This window comes from Brassica oleracea, chromosome C1 (assembly GCF_000695525.1).
Source record: "Brassica oleracea var. oleracea cultivar TO1000 chromosome C1, BOL, whole genome shotgun sequence".
NCBI lineage: Eukaryota > Viridiplantae > Streptophyta > Magnoliopsida > Brassicales > Brassicaceae > Brassica > Brassica oleracea.
Genome location: NC_027748.1, coordinates 39,856,467 through 39,879,827, shown reverse-complemented (window position 1 = coordinate 39,879,827; position 23,361 = coordinate 39,856,467). Strand labels below are relative to the sequence as shown.

Genomic DNA, 23,361 nt, shown 5'->3' with positions numbered 1-23,361 from the left:
CTATATGAAGATAATGCAGCATGTGTTGCTCAAACAAGGGACGGATATATTAAAAGCGATAGAACAAAGCATATTCATCCGAGTTTTTCTCATACACTCAAGAGCTCGTAAAGAAGAAAGAGATTGAAGTAAGATGTAGCAAGATATTAGTTATCTATTTTTTTTTCAAATTCATTGGTAGATTGTTAAGATATTTTAATAACAATAAAATCCATTGTTAGACATCTAACAAGTGCAATAGCTTATAAAAGTTTATTCATATATTTAGATACTAGTGGTTCTCCGGCGCGTAGGTTCATATGTTTTATTATTAAAAAGTTATAATTTATATATGGTCGTAGTAAAGATTTTTTTTTCAAATGAAGATGAAAATATATTAAAAGAGAATGATATTTTTTTTATCTATTTGTAGTGGTTATCAAATATGCTTTATGGTTTGAGTAGTAAAATATATGTTTTCTTTAAACAACATACATATACTGTTAAGTACCATGTGAACAATATATAAAAGGAACAGCATTTGAAATTTTATTTTAGAGAATAATCTGAATTTAAAGGTGTGCAACCAAACATAACTCAGTTGTATATGTGTTATTTGATTTTTGGTGAGAAACTAATTCTGGCGATGGAGCACATCAGAGAATGAGGAAAAACATTTATATTTTTTTGTTTAAAAATTAAAACAAAAATCGAAAATAGTATGCAAATGAAACGGAAAATTGGAACATAAGAAACCACTTATAAATTGTAATAATGCTGATTTATAGATAACGTTTCCTACATATGGGACATACATTGGTCACTGCAGCGGCAATGGAAAGTATGGCAGCAAGTAAGAAAGCATATACAGGTTCCATTGTTGAAATTTCCGAAGCATACCGTGCATGTATCGTTTTTCTTCTTCTTTAATTGGAGGCCTATTAGTTCTCTCAAGACTGGTGATGATAAAGTCGACGTCAAGTCTTATAGTTTTGGTTGAGTCTGTGATGGGAAGAATAACTTAAAGATCATCAACATCAAGTCTTATAGTTTTTGTTGTAGTCTGTAATGGGAAGAATAACTTGAAGATCACCAGTTATGTTATTGTCATCTATTGTCATCGGCTGTTTATAAATTCATTATGTATTGGGTCGTCTCTTGAATAAGCAGTTGAGTCGAGATGTTATATTTCATGGTATGTTAATATAAATTCCATACCTTTGTTAGAGTCTTTAAAATTATCTTGATTGTCGATGATAAATGGTAGCTGAAAATCAGTGATAAATTGGTCCAAGATTCTTATGTTTTTACCTTCATCAATTTTAAATGAACTATTAACTTGGTTGGCTTCACTAAAATTTTGGAAAAGCATAGTAATAAGATGTGATTCTTTTTTTATAAACTATAATCGGGGTAAGTGCATTGCTCTCGCAAATACAAAATAGTTACAGAACTAAAATCATGAATCTTGGGAATACGACATGTAACTTCTCCTTACCTAGTACTATGCTTTGTATAAATTTAACTTAGTTTTGGCTCTATAGTAAAATATCGGATTTATCTTTATTGACATAGATAACAAAATAGAACTTGCATAAGTCGAGCTCCAAGATGGATTTCTCATCTCCTACTTCCCTATAGAAGAACCATTTGTCAATTAGTATCAGATGATTCCCAGATTTAGACAACACAACACACCCTCAAAATATTATTAACAAAAAACCATTTTTCCTCTTTGGTTTCAAACCCACGTTTGAAACTTTGGGTGAAGGCGGTTGGCTTATTTGTCAAACACACTGAGATAGAGAGTTAAATCAAGGAGCAGTTGTGATGATGCACTATCCAAACTTGTAAAACATGTCCTCTTAAATATTTAACTGGTTGAAACAATTGTTGAGTGTATTACTACAGAGCCCTGACTTGGCCAGAAGCCATGAGTTTGCTTCCCAAGGTGATTCCCAGGTCCTGCAAGAGACAGAGCCAGGAAAGTGAAGAAGAGTCATTGAACAAATATTCTAAAGCTGTAACTTTAGGTATTCATCCATATAAACGAATGTGCATAGCTCTTAAAAGTGATAACCAGGAACCAACATAAATATAGCGTAGAGATTTTCATGTACCTGGTCGATGCAAAAGTTAGCTAAAACTTTCGTGAAATGAAGACTACTCCAGCAGCTTGCTGGTAACTCTTTGGAGCAATCTTTTGCATATTAACCTCGTGGAAGCATGACCATAGGTTTTTAAGAGTTTTCAATATCTCATTAAAAACACTGCATGTTTTAACCGTTGATGCGTGTATAAGGTGGTTATATATTGATTTCATTTCTTTGACCATGAAAGAATTTTAAATCTAAAACAATAAAGTATTAGGCTATGTATATCACCTACGTGTATAACCATCATCATAAGCTTACCCATCATCTGTTTTACTTGAAGGCACGTGATTGTGGAATCACCTGCACAGAAAGAAAGAAGGTTTCTTGAGTAAGAAGCAGCCAATGATGATCCTTATGAAGTTATAAGCATCACATCACATAGAACATGACAAAACCCAAAAAAAATAATTAAACATGACAAAGCCTACAAAAGTTGTAAGAAAAGTAAGTTGACTCAAAAGTACCATCATCAGGGGTCAAGCCATAGATTTAGAAGAGTGGATGTTTAACAGTGATGATTAAAACATACTGACAGGAAGACCAAGTTGTCTCATGCACCTGATGTGGATTTCAACGTATTCTTCATAAAACTGCAAAAACAAACAAAAAAATAAGCACAAGACTTTGTCAAAGATTAGACAAAAAACAGCAACCTCAAAACTGGAGCTCATGATGCTTCTCAAGAAACATAAGAAAGCCCATTTTGATGCAAAACTTGAGCTAACCCATGAGATATAGTTGAATATGGATCAGTTATATCCCAGATGCTTTAAAAAAAAAAAAACTACAAACTTTTGCTACAGGGCTCTCCAAAGGCAAACCCCATGAGTTGGATCGTAAATACTTTTCTTTCTCCGGGAAATATTCTGAGGCTACACCATATCCTCTCTGCTATGCAACATGGAATCTGCTGAGGTCATCCTGGTTTGAGTAGACCGTAGAAGGGTAGGTATCCGTGTATGGCCCCACATATTGTTATTGTACTCTTCGTCTCCTGAGGAAGATGGAGGTTCAACGGGAGAAAACAAAACAAAAGTTTAATTGAGCATCAGAGAACTAAATAACTACAGAACAACTTCGATTAAAAAAAGGCAAACCTACTTCAGCAGGCAGATAAGGATCGTAAAAAGTTTAAAAAATTTCATACTTCCAAGAAACGCAGAAGATTGCCTTAGAGCATCCGCAATGGTGGACTCCTTCTTGGAGTCCTTATCATTATTATATTAATTTTTTTTTTGTTTTTTTTTGTTTGAATAGTTAAAGACTCTAGTCAAAATAAATGTGTTCAATGGTGATTTCCAATTAAGAGTTCTTAGAAATAAAAAATAATTTTTTTTTAAATTGAAATTGAAATTTTATTAATTACATGATTAAAAATAAATATACCAAAAAAGAGAAGTTTAAAAATGTATAAGTTTAAAAACTATAAGTTTTTCAATTTCAATTTCAGTATCATTTTCTCAGAACAGTTGCTGAATACTTTGACCATGGCCTCCAAATACAATGCATGGAACGCAGGAGTTATAGCTGCAACACAGATCATCATCAATGGCCATAAACATAGAGAGAATAACAAAAACAGCTTTACTTACCTCTTCTTCTTAACTTCCAGGTATCAAGGTCAGCATGTATCAACCCTTTTCCCATGACGGGCTCTAAGATCTCAGCAAGAACTCCCTAACGAAAAACACAAAGAAAAGTTACTTGATGGTGGTACCAAAAAAAAACAAAACAAAGACACTGGCTGACTCCATTACCCTGTCATAGGAAAACGTGTTCTCTCTGAGGACATGCCGCAACAATAGGATCAGAGATGACAACAAATGCCTTTGGACCAAACGCAAGTTTGTAAACTCCTCCATGCTTTAAAACAAGAACATCACAGAATCAAAACAACAAAGTTCTCAACTTTAAGATGTAAATCAGAGTAAGTCTTAATAGTATATACCTCCATGAACCAGTCGTAGAGGGATAAGAAGAGAGGCTTCCCAAACAAATCAGAGACAGCTCCTTCAGCAGTGGGCATTGAACCCAAACTTCTACCGCTTAACAGGTTTCTAAAAAGGTTGCTCGCATTGTCCAGAATATTACAACTACTCTTTGGCTCTTTGGTATTAGTTGATTGGCACCTAAAAAGGTCACCCACAAAAACCAAACTCCATTATTACTAACAACACAAGTCTCTTACTTTGTGTCTTCTCTAGTTCTGTTTTTCACATATCCACAATAAAAATCTACTAAAGCTATCGACTTTAGCCATCTTTACCACAAACATCTATAGATTGAAGCAAAGAGCTTCAAAAATCTAATCAATCTATAACTAATCGAAAGTAGAGAAACCCACCTGATGGAAAGAGAGGGTCTCTGTGAATTTCCAGTTTGAGGGTAGAAACCGAAGAGGCAGGGATCGCTCCTACCCACAGGAAGACCACCACCATGGAAGGAGCTCGAAGGGGCAGCGGAAAAGAAAAAGACATGGCTGCCATCTTCAGATGAAGCCGAAAGGAAAGACATGGCTGCCATCTTCAGGGGCAGCGGAAAGGAAAGACATGGATCCACATGGCTCGATCCACATAGAAATCAATTAGAGAGCTACAAATCCAGCATAAAATCAAAGGAAAGGAAACGAAGAAGGAGATGGACAGAAATCAATGAGAGAGTCAAGCCGCCACGTAGACAAGGATTTGATCCTTAAATTCCTTATTTACGGATCAATCCTTGTATTATGTTGCTCAAATAATAGTTTTTTAATCTGATAAACATTGGATGTGGAGCTAAGGATCCTTAACGGACCCCCATTGCAGATGGTCTTACTACCGTATGTGTAATGAATCAGAAGGGTTGAATCTGGTGAAGAGTGAGATTCTGAGCTTTATGCAACCCTTTTATAATTGAACAGATTAGGGAAACTAAGAAAGGGTAACTTAAATCGACTCCATGGAAGAGTTTTAATAAGATAGTTAAAGGCGAATCTTAATAATGGTTTCAATGAATACGAAAACGTAACACCTCAATTACGTCAGAGCCTGCGGAGTTTCAAGCAGATGACCGTCATAGAGAAAGAGAAAAGTTACATTGGGCTTTTTGTTCGTTTATCAGATTGAGCCGTTATCATCTAAACACTAACATAACGTAGCCCATATTGAACAGTGGAGAGAGTGTTGATGTGGCCCAAAATCCCCCACCCTACTTGCTGATGTGGCAGCCTAAGAAGGCAGATAAGCCAACTTTATATATATAGATATCTATGAATTAGTTTGTGAGATTCGATGCTAACATATTTAATAACATATAACAACTTAGTGTTAGCCTTCTAACGTATTTAATCTAACTCTATTAAAAGGGAGATATGCTTCATTCTCAGCCTGTACACCAAATAAATTCAAACCAATAAGAGAACACGATTTTGACACGTTCTCTATAAACATTAAACATTAAAAATCGGATCTAATCGTTGGGCCTTACAAAATTTCCACCCAAAATTTCCACCTAATCGATATCTTTGTATAAATTTTGGCAAAATGTAGCAATATACATGTTTCGAGTCATCATCAGCTTCAGTACCCAAACTTAACAGACGCAGAGCAGAGAGGTGAGAATTTGATTTTTCTGTATTTGATGTCCCTATCCCAACTGAGTTTCTCAGGTTGCTGCCTCTTTAACACAACCACTACCGATTTCTAAATTAATCACTTCCAACTATGCAGGGACACAACTGTCTGTCTAAATGTGTTTAAGGGCTCTGCCGGAATCCTTCACAAGAAATTGGAACCGACTCGGTTTCTTTATCTGAGTCTTCGGGTAAGGATATGGTTGAAGCGAACGAAGGCGAATTTTACGAGGCAAGAAGAGGCTCTAGCTCTGCCGTGGAAGAGAAAAGGAAGATTTTTTTCTGGTTCAGACCACCAGGCAAGTGAAGTAAAGTAAAGTAGAGCTTAAATGTAAAACAAAGAGAGATTTGAGGGTTGATTGTGTTTTGGAAAAGCAGGTGGGTGTTCTTAGAGTGTCTCTTCACTGTCACTGTAGAGGCTGTGAAGGCAAAGTGAATAAACATCTATCTATAATGCAAAGGTCAATCTCTTCTTATCAACAACTTTCAATATATATTATCCAGAAGTCATGAAAAGATCAATTGGAAAAAGACTATTGTCGTTTACTGCAGCTCACTCTCAGAAATTAAAAGGATCTTTTGGCTCCGTGGGAGTAAATTATTACAGTGCCTTTTACGTTACAAGTGTCATTGTCGTGGATCATAACACTCCAAACTGGAGATCCGACGCACGCATCGAATGGAAAAGTAAGTTTATTTTTCCAGTTACATGATTCTCTTTTTATTCAGTCACATGATTCGATATTTCATATTTTGTTTTAATTTTCTGTGTCTTGGCTCACAAGTTTTTCATTACTTTATTATCAAACAGAACAAAACAAAGCTGGAGAAGTTTTGGGTCCGAGAGGTGGTTTAGAATGAGACTTTTTACACCGCAAGGGTTAAGAAAATTTCTAAATTATGCAAAAAGCAAATACAGAAACCCAAATTTATGATAATTGGTAAAAAAAAATTTATATCCATATGTAGCCTCCTCCGAACTCCCTTTTTCATTATTTGTGCTAAAAGTTCGAACAATTATGTAGGACATTGTGATATATAGTATGAAAAGAAAGCTAAACTCTCGAATTTGATGGATGTTCAGACGAAAGAGTACCACGAAAAACATCTCCAAAGCATCCACCAAGCCATCAAGTGAGTCTCTATTCTCTTTTAGTTACTTGACAAACGAGAAACATGTGCAGAAAGCTTAATTGAGTTTTTTCAAAGTTCTTAACTTCTTATTACCAATTGTGTATAATTCTCATTTTAGGGAGGATGGAGGATGGTGTTCAGGTAGATGGATACTATGCATGATCATTACTTGACAAGTGCGAATAAAAAGCTGGTTATGGTGTTATGTACGGTCTATTCTACCTAGACTACAACAACGGTTTAAAACGTAATCCAAGAATATCGGCAATGTGGTGCAAAGAGTTTTTGAAGAAATAAGAGATTGAAGATTCAGAGTAAGAAGAGCTGATGTTGAACTGTGTTGCTAACAAGAATATGAAGAGATTCTCAACGTCGTCGGGTTCGCTTTCCTGTTTTATACATATGTTTTCTTTGCATTTAGAAAAGTACGAGAGTTATGAGTTTATGATCAAGAGATACCTGAGAATCATCTTTAGTGGGCAATATACAGTTGAATTATATCCATATTGGTTTGGTCACTATAGACAGGAATTGGGTCTGACCATCATTTTAAATTGTCCCTCATCAAATTATACATACAAAATAGAGTAAATGCATTCGAAAGAGAGACATTAGAATACAGTAGGTATAATGCGGCCGAGTTGAATATAAAACTGTATTCTAGGTGTAATGCGGCCGAGATGAATATAAGAAAGAACGCAAATATCTACTAAATTTGGGAATATAAACATAATTTGAAAATAAATACAACATCAAGTGAACCCAACCATGTATATTACCCTGCCTGCGTACACAACACTTACTACAAAAAAATAGCACCGTTCATTACTCCAACTCCACCATATTACAATACAAATCTTGGAGAATCAGTCACAATAACAAAACACCAACTTCACAAACACAGCATAACCTTTATAGATTTAGATAGAGCTACAACAAAGTCTACGACCCCCCGCTTGCACCGATTATAACTTAGATTATGTATTGCTATGTTAATAGACAACTACATGTAAATCATTATAAATAAAAATTAAAAAAAAACAAAAAAATAACTAAAAACAAAAAAAAAACAAATTCTTTCTATGTGGGCTCTTTTAACATATCCAATTTTATGGAAAACAAATTATTTCTTTGTATACAAAAAACAAATAGGAATTTTCTGCTATGCGAAGAAAGATTTTAAAAAATATAATATTAGTTTATTTTAAACGAAAAAAAAAATATTTTACATTTTTATATTATTATTTTCATATTTTAACTACATCTGTTTGAAAAAAACCCATCAATATACTTTTTACTATTTTGTTTATTTTGATAGTTTAACTATTTCACTTTATTTTTTAAAAAAAAATTAAGAGAGTTAACATTATTTTTTTTTACAAAAAATGATATTATACTGTATTTAATGATTATTTATTTTAAATATATCTTATTCCTTAATTTTAAATATGTTTTTATTTAAATATATAAATTTTAATAAATTTACATTTTTGTTTTCTTTAGTTAAAATATGTTAAACTGGTACAGTATGTTAATTAACCTAATAAACCGATAAACTTAAATAAAAATTGAATCAATTAACTATGAACAATTTTTTATTTTATTCGTATTGCTTTAGTTTTGCATTATCAATGAACACTTACAATTAATTTTGATCGTATATGTGTGTATATATATATATATATATATTTATACCAAATATGATATATAAGTTGATGTAAAAATATATTTGTAATTATATTTATTTTATTTTTCACTATTTTGATATATAGTTTTAATATCAAGCGCCCGTCAATGTGCAGAAAATTCAGATCTTCTAATTTTCAGTAAAGTATGAAAAAAATTCAGGTAATCAACAATGTTTTAGTTCCAGTGATGATAATAACAAATATAGTCTTATTGTCTGTAATGTGATTTGGTTAACTTTTCTTAATCTTTTATAAGTTCATTACGAAGTGAAGAAGAAGACGTAGAGAGATAATAAAATAACCAATAGGCAATCCATTGGAAAGAGTGCTTTCAAGGAGATCCTAAGTTATAAGAAATTCATCACCAAACCTCGAGGCTCAAAACCATCATGTAAAATTTCAAACACTAACATTACTTTTAATAGAGGGAGAAGAACAACAAAGGGTAACCAGGTTGCACTATTTTCTTTTCCAATTTATCTAATATTAAGAAGAAAAAAAATTCACAAGACGCAAGTTTTTGTGTTGAATAATAGTAAGGTGAATTGTTTGCTAATGTTTCTTACAATCAAAACGGAGATAATGAGAGGAGCAAGTGGGTCATACCGACAGCTCTCGTGACCTAGGATCTTACTTGTTGTTCACGCTCAAACGCGAATTCGGAAATAAGACCTCTTTGTTCTCTTTTCGCTCTTTTACAATTTATTACTTTAGAATCTTTCATATTGATTGTATTGTGCGTGGCCTAACAGATAACCGGAACCTTCAGGGAAGACTAGGTTAACTTGGCTACGGTGTGAGTTTCGGTTCTCACACCAACTAATCATGGCAACTACAGCAAATGTAGTTGGACACATTCTCATGATGTTAGAAACTAACCATTACAATCCAAAAATAGAAACAAACTCATAGTTGGACTGCTTTTAAATAGGTACATGCGAATTACAATATTTACATTGCAAAACATACATTCTAACTCATTTTAAACTATATTATTAATCAATGATGATGAAGCTTACACTATAGATCAGCCAAACATCTCTATACAAGGAGTTGCAAAACATAAGTAATTGAAAATATAAATTTGTTGTGGTGACAAAAAATTATCTCCAACATATTTAAGGTAATAACAAATATAAATTTAAAGGCTTATAATACATACTGATTAATAAATTTTATTTTATTTTTAAATTATTATTTAGCTAAGAAGATTATCATCAAGAAAACATAACTAAGAACAACTTTAATGCGACATATTCGGAGATTTCTATGTATTCTAAACTTAATTTTAGTATTTTGGCAAACAAGTTAAAAAAAATTACAAAAATGAGAAAAAAAAAAGTTATATGCAACATTTAAACAACAAAAATCAGAGCATGTCTCTCCTAAAATACTAAATTCTACACACTAGATAGTTTATGAACACAAAAACATTGTACAATATTTGATATTAACACAACAAAATCATTAATATAATTTAAATCGCGGAAAACGACCTAGTAACATATAACAACTTGATCATATGTTTACATGTATCATTTAATTAGGTTTTGAGATTCATTTTCAAATGGCTAACATATTTAATAACTTATGACAATCTATCTATCTCATTAAATTTCTGAATGTTTTACACATATTCAAGACTAGTATCATGTCTCATATAGAAATCTTGTTAATTAATGATAAATACTAAATAGTATATCCGGTTAATATATATTGTACCTGGAACAAATAAAATATTGGCGGCTAATATTTTATGGCTTTGTCATAACTTAACAATAAGCCCAAATGAATATTAGAGTTGACAATGTTATGAAGAGAAAGCTCGGTTCTAAGATTAAACATCGTCAACAAAATCAAGTGAATACATGTGTATTCTTTAAAAAGAGATCCATGAAATTCGTGGAGAAATGACATCGTCACTATCTCTCATGACGAACATCACCATCACTCATCTTCTTCAGCAGTGAAAGTATTTCGCATTTCTTCAAAATTACCACAACCTAAATTTAAAGTCCGCATTGGCGATATTGCTTTTCACAAGCTTCTTGATGCACATGCGACTGAAAAATGTGACATTTTGCATAGCTGGCTAAATAAGGGGCTGTTTGTTTCACCATTTGTCATCTCCATCTAGATGATTCATTTGTATGATCTATTTAGATAATTCATTCAGATTTTTGTGACTGTTTGTTTATTCATCCAAATAACTCATCTAGATGAATCATCTAAATTAATCTTATGTTTGTTTCTTTATTTTCATTTCCATCTAAATGAGTTTAGTAAACAAATTACGAAAACGCCCTTGTGTTGATTTAATCATATATTTGATATTAATTTTAACTATATTATATTTAATTATTTAATCTAATATATTTACATTAGTATTATTCAAAATTAACGAGTTTTTTGCGGTTTTGGGGGGGGGGGAAGAAACAAGATTTTTTGGTTTTAGCGGAAAAATGCACTTTTCAATTTTGGTCAGAAAACGAGATTTTGCGATTTAGGCGGGAAAAAGCGTTTTGGCGGTTTTGGCGGGAAAACGAGATTATCGGTTTTGGCGGGAAAACGGGGTTTTTTCGATTTTGGCCGGAAAACAAGATTTTGCGATTTTGGCGGGAAAACGCGTTTTTTGCGGTTTTGGCGGGAAACCCCGTTTTTGCGGTTTTTGATATTAATTTTAACTATACTAACTTTTATTATTTAATATAAAATATATTTACACTGTAATTATTTTAAAATTAGCATTTCACATTTATAAATTTTCATTTCATATAAATTTATTTATTTTTATTTAAATTTGTATTAAAATTAACTACGACTATAACTTTCCATAAAACTCAAAATAGAAACACAAATTTGAATAAACTTCCAAACAACTAAAAGTAGAAACTCAAAGTGCAAACTTAAATTTTATAAAACTAAAATTGAAAAGATGAAAGCAATGGTAAGAGCATCATGTACTCAAACTTTGCAGTTTTAGCGGAAAAATATGTTTTGCGGTTTTGACGGGAAAACACGATTTTAAGGACGGGAAAACACGTTTTTGCGATTTTGGCGGAAAAACATGTTTTTGTTTTAGCGGAAAATGCGTTTTGGGGTTTTGGCGTGAAAACATGTTTTTGTGATTTTCGCATGAAAACACGTTTTTCCAATTTTGGCGGGAAAATGTGTTTTGGGGTTTTGACGTGAAAAATTAGTTTTTAGGTTTTCGCGGGAAAACGCGTTTTTGTGGTTTTGTCAGTTTTCGTGTGTGACAAAATGATATTATGTTTAGGTTTGTAATTTGTGAATTACATTAAGGGCATAATAGACATTATGCCGTTTTGAAGGAACCATCTCCATTCAAATGATCCAAATTGGTTCAGCTGGATGAACTTTAAAATTAAGCCTAAATTTCTGAAAGTCATTCGGATGATCCATCTGGATGAGTTGCACTTTTAGTGCCTAAACAAACAAAACTCTCGTCTTCATCCAAATGGTTCATCCGGATCGAGAAACAAACAGGACCTAAATAACAATCACATACGCGGATAATATATATTGTAGTTCGGATAACAAAATTGTTGGCTGGCTAATATTATATTTACATATCTTTTTTTTGTAACATATTTACATATCTAAATAACAAAAATAATTAGTTTTTTGGCTACAAATGATCGTTGGGCTCGACACTCTTCGAACTTAGGAAGAATCATGTGAGGACTAGTGAAATGAACGACCCCATGAATCAAAATCTGTACAATATCTGGTTCAACTTTTGAATGTTTTAAATTTGGAACAGTTTGGTCAAAACAGACAAATCACACATTGAAAAGATTTAGCATGTGAAGACCACTCATATTTGGTTAATTTGTTTGAATTCATTACAAGAATTTTAAAAAAGGCAGAGGAAGAAAGAATAAAATGAATAAGACGACAATGATGAAAGAAAACTAGAATTTTTATTTAGTTTAATGTTTTTATGTATGTCTACATAATTTTGTTTTTGATCAAAACGTCTACATAATTTTCTAAATATTGTAAATATATAACCTGCCAAATCTTAAATATATTTACAAAATCCTATTGCTGCAAACCTACTCGTAGCATTAGACACATGTTCCTGACAAAATGGCTAATAAGGTCAATTTTCTTTAGACGTAAATACTATATTTTTTCTAAGTTTTACTGTTCTTGGCATTTATTTAATTTCACATTCTTCCTTTGTTTTCTACCAAATTAGCTCAAAAACTTAAGAGAGGATATTTTAATCAGTTGACTACAAATCAGTTGGTAACTTTAGTACATCAAATGTTCAATTTTTTTTTATAAGAAATTAAATTGGAACGATATGATCATGGGTCATGGCAATTATATATACAAACAAGTTGTAAATCAGTTTTCTATTTTTCTAATAGAATAAAATACATGTAAACTTTGCAAAAATTGATCATACTATGATCATAGTACGATGACGGTTGAGCAAGTATGCTTCCATTGTCTAGTGGTAAAGGGCAATTCCATGAAAATATACAAAGCTTGAGATTTGTTTAATATAATAAAATAGAAAAGTTAAGAAAAGAAACAAATAGTTTAGTTAATTACCGAAAAAAACAAATATAATAAAGAAAAATTACTTGGAATGACTCTAATTGATCTAAGAATTACTAGAATGACTCATATTAAATTTTAATTACTAGACTAAAATGGGATAGGAGCAAATTTACTAAAAGTCCATCTCTAACTTAATTAACCACAAGTTTCCATTCTAACAAATTTAAAAAAATTAGAAAATATATGTTAAAAACATTTTAAAAAAGGAGAAGGTGGAGCCTTCTCCGTTTAAGAGTCGCCGTCGTTCCTATCCCAACTCCGGCAACATCTCCTCCGTCACGCCGCCATAGATTTTGACACCTCCTCGTCAAGTCGCCGTAGACATCGACGAAACAGAAGGTCTGATTTGTCTTCTGTTTTAGATCAACAAAATTGAACTGTAAGTGCTAAATCTGTCCAATTCCAAGTTGTTATTACATATTTTAACATGTATTGTTTGATTGAATGTTTAATTTTGAAACCCCTAAATCCCAATTTCAACATTCTTTCCACTTTGAACCGAGACTGTTTTTTTATGTTTCCTAATTAATTTTGGTTATTTGATTATTGTTTTATTGATTGTGAAAGTTTATAGACTCTAATTCCTAGTTCTTTTACCACCGGCTCACATTCAACTCTGAGTTAAAGTTTAATTTTGGTTCTGCTTTTTACATAACTTTAACTTTCAATTCCTTTAGTGAGAAAGAAAGTTCCAAACTTTTTTATTTTGGATCTAAAAGTGTGAGGCTTTTTTTCCTTCTGTGTACATGATCTTTAATGATTTGTGAATTTGTGGGTTTTGGTTCTGTGATCAATTCAGGATAACGTTTACACCGACGATCCAACACTGTAGTATGGCAATTATAATTGGTCTGTGTTTGAGAGCTAAGCTTAAAGAATGCTTGCCCCTCCATTATTATGTCAACTATACTTTAAGTAAAAAGATAGATTTTTTCATGGACAATTCTCATAAATAGATAATTTTTAACTTTTTGTCACAAAAATAGACTATAAAGAGGAAAATGACCAAAATGTTTCATTTAATAGGTAAAATGACCTTAATATCCTAGATATATAAAAAAAATTAAAAATAAAATAAAATAAATTAAAAAATTAAAAAAAAAATATTTTTATAGTTTTAAATTATATGTTTTCAAACTCTAACTTTTTTATAAAAAGATTTTTTTTCGAATTTTTTTTTTATTTTTTTTTTTTAAATTTCTTTTTGTAACTCGAAAGTAATTTTTGAAACTATTTTTGAAATTTTTTTTTTCAAATTTATAATATTTATTTTCTATTTTATAAAATTTTAAATCTCAATCTAAAATCTCTACCCTTTAACTCTAAACCCTAAATGTTTGGATTAGTTAACCCTATGGGTATAAGTGTATATTTATCTCTTTAATGAAACATTTTGGTCATTTTGATCATTTTGATCTTTAAAATCTATATTTGTGACATAAACTTTTTTAATGCTATCCTACAGTATTTCCCTTTTTTCAATGGTCATTTGCTATATATAGAGTTATTCTTGAGTTCACGTCCTAGGGTTCACCAGCCAATAGGAGTTCATTATTTCAAATTCAATATCTTTTAAAAAAAGAAACAAAATATTATCAAGTTATATTATGTTTTTAAAATAAAAAAATGAAAAAAAAATAGCAGCTACAGAAAAAAAGAATTAAAAAAATCTTTTTAACGTCGTCAGCAAAACACTAAACCCTAAATCCTAATCCCTAAACCCTAAATCCTAAACCCTAAACCCTTGGGTAAACCTAAACCCTTGTGTAAACCCTAAACTCTTGGGTAAACTTTAAACCTTGGGTAAATCCTAAAGTCTAAATAAAAACACTAAACCCTAAAACTCTAAACCCTAAATCCTAAACCCTAAACCCTTGAGTGTATTGACAATATTTTGTTTCCTTTTTTAAAAGATATCGAATATGAAATAACACAATCTTATTGGTTGGTGAGCCTAGAGGTTCACGATAGGGAGGTGAACCCAAGAATAAGTCCTATATATATGTATGATTGTTACTGTTTCCTTTTACTCATGTTCAGGTTTATACCGGAGTGTCTCCCGGTTCTCATGCCGATGAACAGCTGAATGATAAAGAAAGACTTGGTAACTGCATTGGAGAATCCTAATCTCCGTCAGCTTGTGGATGAGTGTATCTACTCCAGTGAGATGTTCAGAGCATTTTACTTTTACTCTCTTGTACAAATTTCACATTTGGGATTGTATTGTATGCCTAGGAGACCGCTATTTGTCTATTTTTGTATTGCTAATATTACTCTACACGCTTGAACGTTGTATACTGCTTTGATTTGATAATGTTACAAACCTTTTTCTTTATGGTAACCGCAGCTTGAACTTACCAGAAAGAGCATCAAATAAGCTGTTGATTTTTTTTGTGCAACATATGAAGCTGTTGACAAAATAAAAAAAGTTTGAAACTTTTTTTCTCACTATCACTCGGACTACACCGTGAGATCATTATAAAGAGTCAAATTTTCACTTTCCGCAGACAGAGAATGATGTGATCCATATCTATCCAATCAATAAAGATTGCAACAAGTTGTTTAAACCACCATAAAAAAAGAAACAACTTGAAAGAAAGAAAAGAGGGATGAAAGAGATGATATGATGACAATTACCAAAAAAAATATATATAATTCTGATCTTAGTTAACTTAAAAATAAACCAGATTCAAAATTAATGTAAACCGGATCGAAACTGAACATTAAATTATGTTTGGTTTATATAAATCCAGATTTTCGTCAATAAATCTGCCACAATATGAATTAAAAAGTCTGTGACCACATAAATAAAAAGTCTACCGATAATTTTAAATCAGATATATAACTCTACCGTAAGAAAATAAATCGAACATAAGAAAATAAGTTGACCACAAAAATCTACCGTTTATAAAATATCTGTCACTTCATTCGACAGACATAGTCTTATAAATCTGTTTTCTATTCAAATTGGACAATTAACTCTGTCGTGGAAACAAATTTGACGTTTTTAAGAAAGTTTGGCACCACTTTAACGGTAAAGTTTTTTTCTATACAGATTTTATGAATAGACTTATTACTCGATATATTTATTTTTAAAAAAATAAATCGCCCATCGATCAAATGTTAATGGTGCTTTAGTAATGTTTTTTTTTGTTATAACTATAAGCAAGAGTAATTATGACCAGAAAAATATTCTAATAATTTTTTAAAAATATGAGTCATTCTAGTAATAACACAATTAATTTGTGTCATTTTAGTAAACTTCTATGTAATAGTAAAATAGGAAAGTTAAGAAAAGGGCAAAATTTACTATTGAAAAAAGAAGCAAATATTTTAGTACATGGGGGATGACTCTCACTTTACCATCTAAATATTTTAGTCTCTCTCTCTCTCCCTCCTTCCCCAATTACCCATCTCAACACAAAACACCAGCTAACATAAATCATCTTCCTCTCTTGTCTCCTGTAGCTCTGAGCTTCACTCATGGCTGCCTCATCCTTTGCAGATGGTAACCAACTTTGACTTTACACATCTCTGGACGACTTTTCCAATACGATCTAGATTTTTTGTTATTGTATTTGATTTTTTTTAGCTGGAAAGAGTTTTAGGCAGCATCAAAGATTATTCTCTTACAACTTTAGTAGTTGATTGATTATTTTGCGTGATTGTCGGAAAAGAATAACTCAACCGTTTTTCAGACATGTTGATCTTCATGGTCCCTTGTCTTGTCTGTTAATTACCGAACCACCCATATGCTTCTTCACTTATCAAAATTCGTACTATTTTTATTTAATCCAAAATGATTATATCATAAATTCACCTAGTTACATACACATGTGTGTAATATTCCAGATCTATGTAGTTGAATTGATGTTTGAATTTTTCAGGAGAAAAAGATATGGTGAAAGGTGGAATGATTCTACAATCTACTGAGTCTCAAAACCCTATGTTAGATCCTTCACCAACGCCTTCACCATCCGCAACAGCAACTGCACCAGCTTTGGTTCTGTCTAACTCAGGCAAAAGAATGGATCAAGCTGGGAAGAAAAAGTACGTGAAGCAAGTCACTGGTCGCCACAACGACACTGAGCTTCACTTAGCTGCTCAGCGTGGCGATTTGTCGGCTGTGCAGCAGATTCTCAAGGATATTAACTCTCAGATGGAAGGGACTCTGAGCGGGGAAGAGTTTGACGCTGAAGTTGCTGAGATCAGGGCTTCGATTGTGACTGAGGTGAATGAGTTAGGCGAGACCGCGCTCTTCACTGCTGCTGATAAAGGTTATCTTGATGTTGTGAAAGAGCTTTTGAAGTATTCGAGTAGAGAGAGTATTGCTAAGAAGAACCGTTCTGGTTATGATCCTCTTCACATTGCTGCCATACAAGGTCATCATGGTAAGGCATCACAAAGCTTTACTCTTTGTTTCTTCTTGTGAATGACGTATGGTTTGTTTCTTGCAGCTATTGTTGAGGTTTTACTAGATCATGATTCGACGCTTAGCCATACGTTTGGTCCATCGAATGCAACTCCGCTTGTGTCTGCGGCTATGAGAGGACATACGGAAGTTGTGAACCAGCTTTTATCGAAAGCTGGGAACTTGCTTGAAATTTCTCGGTCTAACCATAAAAATGCATTGCATCTAGCTGCAAGGCAAGGGCATGTGGATGTTATAAAAGCTTTGCTAGTTAAAGATCCTCACCTAGCGAGAAGGGTTGATAAGAAAGGACAAACTGCACTTCACTTGGCTGTTAAAGGACAGAGCTCAGAAGTGGTGAAACTGTTGTTGGATGCAGATCCTGCCATTGTTATGCTTCCGGACAAGTCTTGTAACACGGCGTTACATGTTGCCACAAGGAAAAAACGAGCAGAGGTATGCATCACCTAGAAGAGGCATGGTTAATTCAGGTTATTCGGTTCAATATAAATCTTACCAAATTAACCTGAAATAAAGTTGGTTCGGTATTCCGTTAGTTCGGTTTTTGAAATTCTACCTAAGTTTTTAATTCGGTTAGATTTTGGATTTATTTTGTTAAATTGTTTGATAAGTTCGGTTAATTTCCTCGTAACTTCGGTTAGTTTGGTTAGTTTAGTTTGAGATTTTGGTATGGTTTGGTTATTATCATTTTTTTACAAAAACCAACCAAACCTCTTATAAAAGCCTACCGAATCGAACCAAACTCCTAACCAAACTAGCCGAATTAACCGGAAATTTTGGTTTGGCTCGGGTTCAGTTCAAAATCTCAGGCCTAACCTAGAGAGTATGATTTCATTTCAATATCTTTGGTTGAATGTTTCACATATCGGCATGTTCTTGCAGATTGTTGAACTATTATTGTCACTCCCTGATACCAACGCCAATGCTTTAACCCGAGAACGCAAGACAGCGCTTGACATTGCAGAGGGGCTTCTACTCTCAGAAGAATCTTCATACATAAAAGAGTCTCTTGCTCGCTGTGGAGCTCTCAGGGCAAATGAGCTGAACCAGCCAAGAGACGAGCTGAGAAGCACTGTGACCCAAATCAAGAACGATGTTCATATCCAGCTGGAACAGACCAAAAGGACTAACAAGAACGTTCACAACATTTCAAAAGAGCTCAGGAAACTCCACAGAGAAGGAATCAACAACGCAACAAACTCAGTAACCGTTGTGGCTGTGCTCTTTGCAACCGTAGCTTTTGCCGCTATCTTCACAGTACCGGGAGGTGACAACAACGACGGATCAGCAGTGGTGGTGGGGCGAGCATCATTCAAGATCTTCTTTATCTTCAACGCAATCGCATTGTTTACTTCTCTGGCCGTCGTGGTGGTACAGATCACGTTGGTGAGAGGAGAGACGAAAGCTGAGAAGAGGGTAGTTGAAGTGATCAACAAACTGATGTGGTTGGCGTCTATGTGTACATCTGTGGCGTTTCTTGCATCGTCTTATATAGTGGTTGGGCGGAAGAACGAGTGGGCTGCAGAGCTTGTGACAGTGGTTGGTGGTGTGATAATGGCTGGTGTTCTTGGAACCATGACTTATTATGTGGTGAAGTCGAAGAGGGTGAGGTCAATGAGGAAGAGGATCAAGAGTGCGCGTAGGAGTGGTTCCAACTCTTGGCATCATTCAGATCACTCAAACTCTGAAGTCGATCCAATTTTCGCAATCTAAGATCAATAATCATGTAAATATATTTGGTGAAAGGAGCTAGACTAGACGATCTTGTGACAATAGGCAAACACAATTGTCACAACTCTGTAAACACTGGTCAACTCATCATATTCAAAAACTACGTTTTATTTAGAAACAGAGGAGCATCAGCATTGGTGTATTTTTATTACTCGTAAGAAAACTCAATCCAATTGTAACAAAACATGGTCTGAAACTGAAGTTTGAATTTATTTTCATAAAAAATATCATATCTTTAATCCGGAAGAACAAACACAAATGATAAATTTAAAGCATTTCGATATAACAAATTGAGAAAACTACTCTATGCAGCGGCACTCTCATTTTCCGACGCAGAAGGTGCTTGCAACGTGTTAACAAGATCCAACCCCGGCCAATGCAACGCACCAAACATCACACCATACACATCAGCCCGAGACGGCATCGTTTCAATAACCTTATAATCCTTCGGACCATACAGCTTCTCCTCGAACACAGCACCTCCCAAGTTATTATCGAATAACTTCTTCTCCTTCTGGAAACTGACGAACGTCTTCAAAGCCGCGGGGATGTCTTCGGTCTGCACGAAGATCCACGCGTTCATACCTTTCATACACGGCTTCAGAGACTCCCACTTGGTTCCTTCCAGGGCCTTGAAGACGAGAGTGTTCTTCGCGACGAGGAGCTTCGTGTTGCTGTTTTCGCGGAGGATCCCTCGGAGCTCTTGTAGCTGCTTCACGGTGAGGCCGTTGTAGTTGATTCCGGTGATGAAATGGCAGTTCTGGAGGTTGATCTTCGTCTTCCCGGCGACGAGGAGAGCTCTTCGAAGGCTAGACATCGCTGTTAGCGCGATCGAGATTCGAAATGATGAGACTAAGCTAGGGTTCTTTCTCTAAGAGGTTTTATCGGTTTAATCATGGTTTATAGAATGTACAACTTAAATCTTTGGTTTAGTCATTGTAAACCAACTCTATGTATATGAAGAGCATTAACGAACACACAGGAAAGTAGAAGATACAGTTAGGCCCAATGCGTTAAGCCTAAAGCCCAAATTAAAAAATTCGACGTAGTCTAAAAAAGGTGCGATCGAACTCGAGATTCGAAACGAGACACTCTCAGAGATTTACAGAGAGTGGTCGTATCGGTTTAATCATGGTTTAGAATGTAAATTTAAATCTCTGGTTTGGTCATTTTAAACCAACTCTATCAATCCGGTGAGGAAAGAAGAAGATACAGTAAGGCCCAAAGCCCAAATCTCAAAGCCCAGCCCAAATTCAAATTAAAAGTTCGACGTGGTCTCTTCTTCTAGGGTTTTAAGGTTTCGGCACAGTTTCACGAAACTTCATCTCTCTCTCTCTCTCTCTCTCTCTAAACTTCGATACACAAATCACCATATGACTACCGAAGAGAAAGAGATCCTCGCCGCCAAATTGGAAGAACAGAAGATCGATGTAAATTTTCTAATCTTCTTACTCTCTCTCTTTCTATTATCTGGAACTAGACTCACCTCAGATCTTAGTGTTTTGCTTTAGATCTGAGTTCGCTTCGTTTAAATATCGGTTTTCAAATCACTTTAGCATTGCAAAAGTCTGATTTGTTTGGTTTTTTGGACTGCTGTGTGTAGCTTGATAAGCCTGAAGTTGAGGACGCTGATGACAACGATGAGGATGACTCCGACGATGACGATGATGATGCGGAGGGTAAGCCCTATGTTAACAAAATACAGCTCCTATGTTAGTTTTAGATTTGGGGAAGATTGGTCGATGCTCAGAATCTGTATAAAATGTGTAAAGATTGATTTATAATTGGTTAAAAAAAAAAGCTTGAAATGAATCTAACTGTAGTGTGTGAATCATATGCATCGAGACTTCATGTTCTAGTTGAGTCATTATATTGAGTTGTGATTGGTGAAACCAGGACAAGATGGAGAGGCAGGAGGCAAATCGAAACAAAGCAGAAGTGAGAAGAAGAGTCGCAAAGCCATGCTCAAGCTCGGGATGAAACCCATCACTGGTGTCAGCCGTGTCACCGTCAAAAAGAGCAAGAACGTTAGTCTTCTTCTTTTTTGCCCATTCAATCTTTATACTGTATTGATGATCGACATTGATATGGGATACAGATAATGTTCGTCATATCTAAACCCGATGTCTTCAAGAGCCCAGCATCAGACACGTACGTCATCTTTGGAGAGGCCAAGATAGAGGATTTGAGCTCGCAGATGCAGTCGCAGGCCGCAGAGCAGTTCAAGGCTCCGGACCTCAGCAACGTGATCAAGGGCGAGTCTTCGTCGAGCGCTGCCGCAGTGGTGCAGGATGATGATGAGGATGTTGACGAGGATGGTGTCGAGCCAAAGGACATTGAGTTGGTGATGACCCAAGCAGGAGTGACTAGGCCAAAGGCTGTGAAGGCTCTCAAGTCTGCGGATGGAGATATTGTCACTGCTATCATGGAGCTTACCACCTAAACCAAAATCTTTTCAACTTAGATATGTGGCTTAACTTGGAGTTATATGTCCGCTGAGATTTTCAAAAGGTTTCGCAAGTTTTTGTTTTCCATGTGTTCTTGAAGTGTTTTCAGTGTTGTATCAGTGATTCAGTATACAGTTTGGTTTCATATTGCATATTATCTACTATTACTCTTACCGTCTTACCTAACGGAGTTGAAAGCTAATATATGGCAAATAAGTATAGTCATGGACGAATACACCACTATATATTAAATTAATATTCGTATAACATGATTTTCATAAGAAAAGAAATATCGTTATGCTCAAGTCTGTTTGGTTAGGTAATCAGATTTTAGTTGTAAGAAACTAAAACGAGATTATAATACTCAAAAACGATTTCTTCGTTAATGATATTAAAACATTCTATCTAAGTGAAGTTAGTTGACAAAACCATTTTTAAAACAATCTTTAAATCACATTGCGTTAGCATCCACAAGGATCATTGCAAACATTGTAATATGAAACCATAGACAAAACCAAAACAGGACCAAGCATAAACATCTAGTGATAGTTTAACTCATACTACGAATCAATAACAGTTTTTTTTCTTCCTAATAAGTAACAAGAGAAAGATTCGTTGAATGAATCTTTATTCAGTACTCCCATAGACGAACCCAGACACCAAGCTCAAAGCAAACATAAGCATCCACCGAAGCCTGAAGAATCTGCTCATGGTCAAGCTCATACGCACTCCAATCACTCATACTTATCCCACGATCAAGCCTCACTCCTTGATAACCCATACACTCCTCAACCATCTCCTCGAACGAACAACGACTCATCCCAAACCCTCCCGAATCTTGAACATAGTTCCTCAAATCAAGAAGCTCCCCGATCTCAAGCCCATGTCTCGACCTCGCCAGCTTCCCCGCGTCTTGGCCGTTCCAGAAACCGACGTAAACCGTCCGCGGATCCGTCAGGAAACTGCGTAGCTCGTCGGGGACATCGTCGCAGTGAGACAGCTGGATGACGAGGCACCGTGTGCCCACGCATAGCTGGAGAGTGTCTGCCTCCGGATCTGCGTTGTAGTAACTTCCCAGTGAAGGATCGGCGTAGTAGCAGTTATCACATAGATAAATTGGGTGGTAACCAGCGGGTGTCCACTGAACGCCGACTCCGACGACGAGAGGGTGAGAGGAGGAGTAGTGGTTGTAGTATTGGACGTTGTTGATCCATCGGGTGATGACGGAGGTAGAGCGAGTCACGGTGACGGTGAACTCGTTTCCGAAGAAATCGACGGTGTGTTCTTGGTGAGTGTTGTAAGTTGCGACGGTTCTTATCGTCGGAGCCATTGAGCTTCTTCTTGTTGCGAGAGAGAGAATCTTTTTCTTGTTATCGTTCTCGAGTGTGTATGTGTAATGACCCACCACTTCCACCACTCCCACCATCTCCACTTCTTTCTCCAACCCCACCACTTCCACCTTCTTCTCCACCATCTCCAACTTCTTTAAAGTTTGATAAAGAGAAAGAGAAAGAGAGAGAGAAGAAGGAGAAGAAAGGAGAAAGCTCACCTGAGCTCGTCGCCGGAGCAACCGTGCGCCGTGATCACG

General features: G+C 34.7%; 5 protein-coding genes and 1 long non-coding RNA gene across 6 annotated transcripts in view; 4 read left to right on the top strand and 2 right to left on the bottom strand.

The window, feature by feature from the left end:
• The window catches only part of LOC106340060, a 12,401-nt gene extending 10,430 nt beyond the window's left edge, over positions 1-1,971 (top strand). The window contains exon 3 of the mRNA XM_013778932.1: positions 1,891-1,971. Coding sequence (XP_013634386.1) covers positions 1,891-1,971 — 81 coding nt within the window. The remainder of the gene's footprint in view (positions 1-1,890) is intronic.
• A 4,149-nt stretch (positions 1,972-6,120) lies between these two features.
• Positions 6,121-7,398, top strand: LOC106296184. Its single transcript, XR_001261165.1, has 5 exons — positions 6,121-6,206; positions 6,298-6,432; positions 6,557-6,686; positions 6,771-6,879; positions 6,998-7,398. It is a non-coding gene; the product is annotated as an uncharacterized LOC106296184 (long non-coding RNA).
• Positions 7,399-16,522: 9,124 nt separating this feature from the next.
• Positions 16,523-19,433, top strand: LOC106318172 (ankyrin repeat-containing protein At3g12360). Its single transcript, XM_013756047.1, has 4 exons — positions 16,523-16,671; positions 17,051-17,554; positions 17,621-18,030; positions 18,478-19,433. Exons 1-4 carry the CDS (start codon positions 16,647-16,649, stop codon positions 19,306-19,308), a joined length of 1,770 nt encoding a protein of 589 aa, XP_013611501.1. The 5' UTR covers positions 16,523-16,646; the 3' UTR covers positions 19,309-19,433.
• An 87-nt stretch (positions 19,434-19,520) lies between these two features.
• On the bottom strand, positions 19,521-20,236 carry LOC106318183 (50S ribosomal protein L10, chloroplastic-like). The gene has a single exon (XM_013756059.1). The coding sequence runs from the start codon at positions 20,141-20,143 to the stop codon at positions 19,631-19,633; it is 513 nt and encodes a 170-aa protein (XP_013611513.1). The 5' UTR covers positions 20,144-20,236; the 3' UTR covers positions 19,521-19,630.
• A 390-nt stretch (positions 20,237-20,626) lies between these two features.
• LOC106341702 (nascent polypeptide-associated complex subunit alpha-like protein 1) lies at positions 20,627-21,946 on the top strand. The gene is made up of 4 exons (XM_013780405.1): positions 20,627-20,756; positions 20,930-21,005; positions 21,223-21,353; positions 21,425-21,946. Exons 1-4 carry the CDS (start codon positions 20,700-20,702, stop codon positions 21,767-21,769), a joined length of 609 nt encoding a protein of 202 aa, XP_013635859.1. The 5' UTR covers positions 20,627-20,699; the 3' UTR covers positions 21,770-21,946.
• Positions 21,947-22,248: 302 nt separating this feature from the next.
• Positions 22,249-23,230, bottom strand: LOC106294758. The gene has a single exon (XM_013730407.1). It carries the CDS (start codon positions 23,197-23,199, stop codon positions 22,405-22,407), a length of 795 nt encoding a protein of 264 aa, XP_013585861.1. The 5' UTR covers positions 23,200-23,230; the 3' UTR covers positions 22,249-22,404.
• Positions 23,231-23,361: the final 131 nt, after the last annotated feature.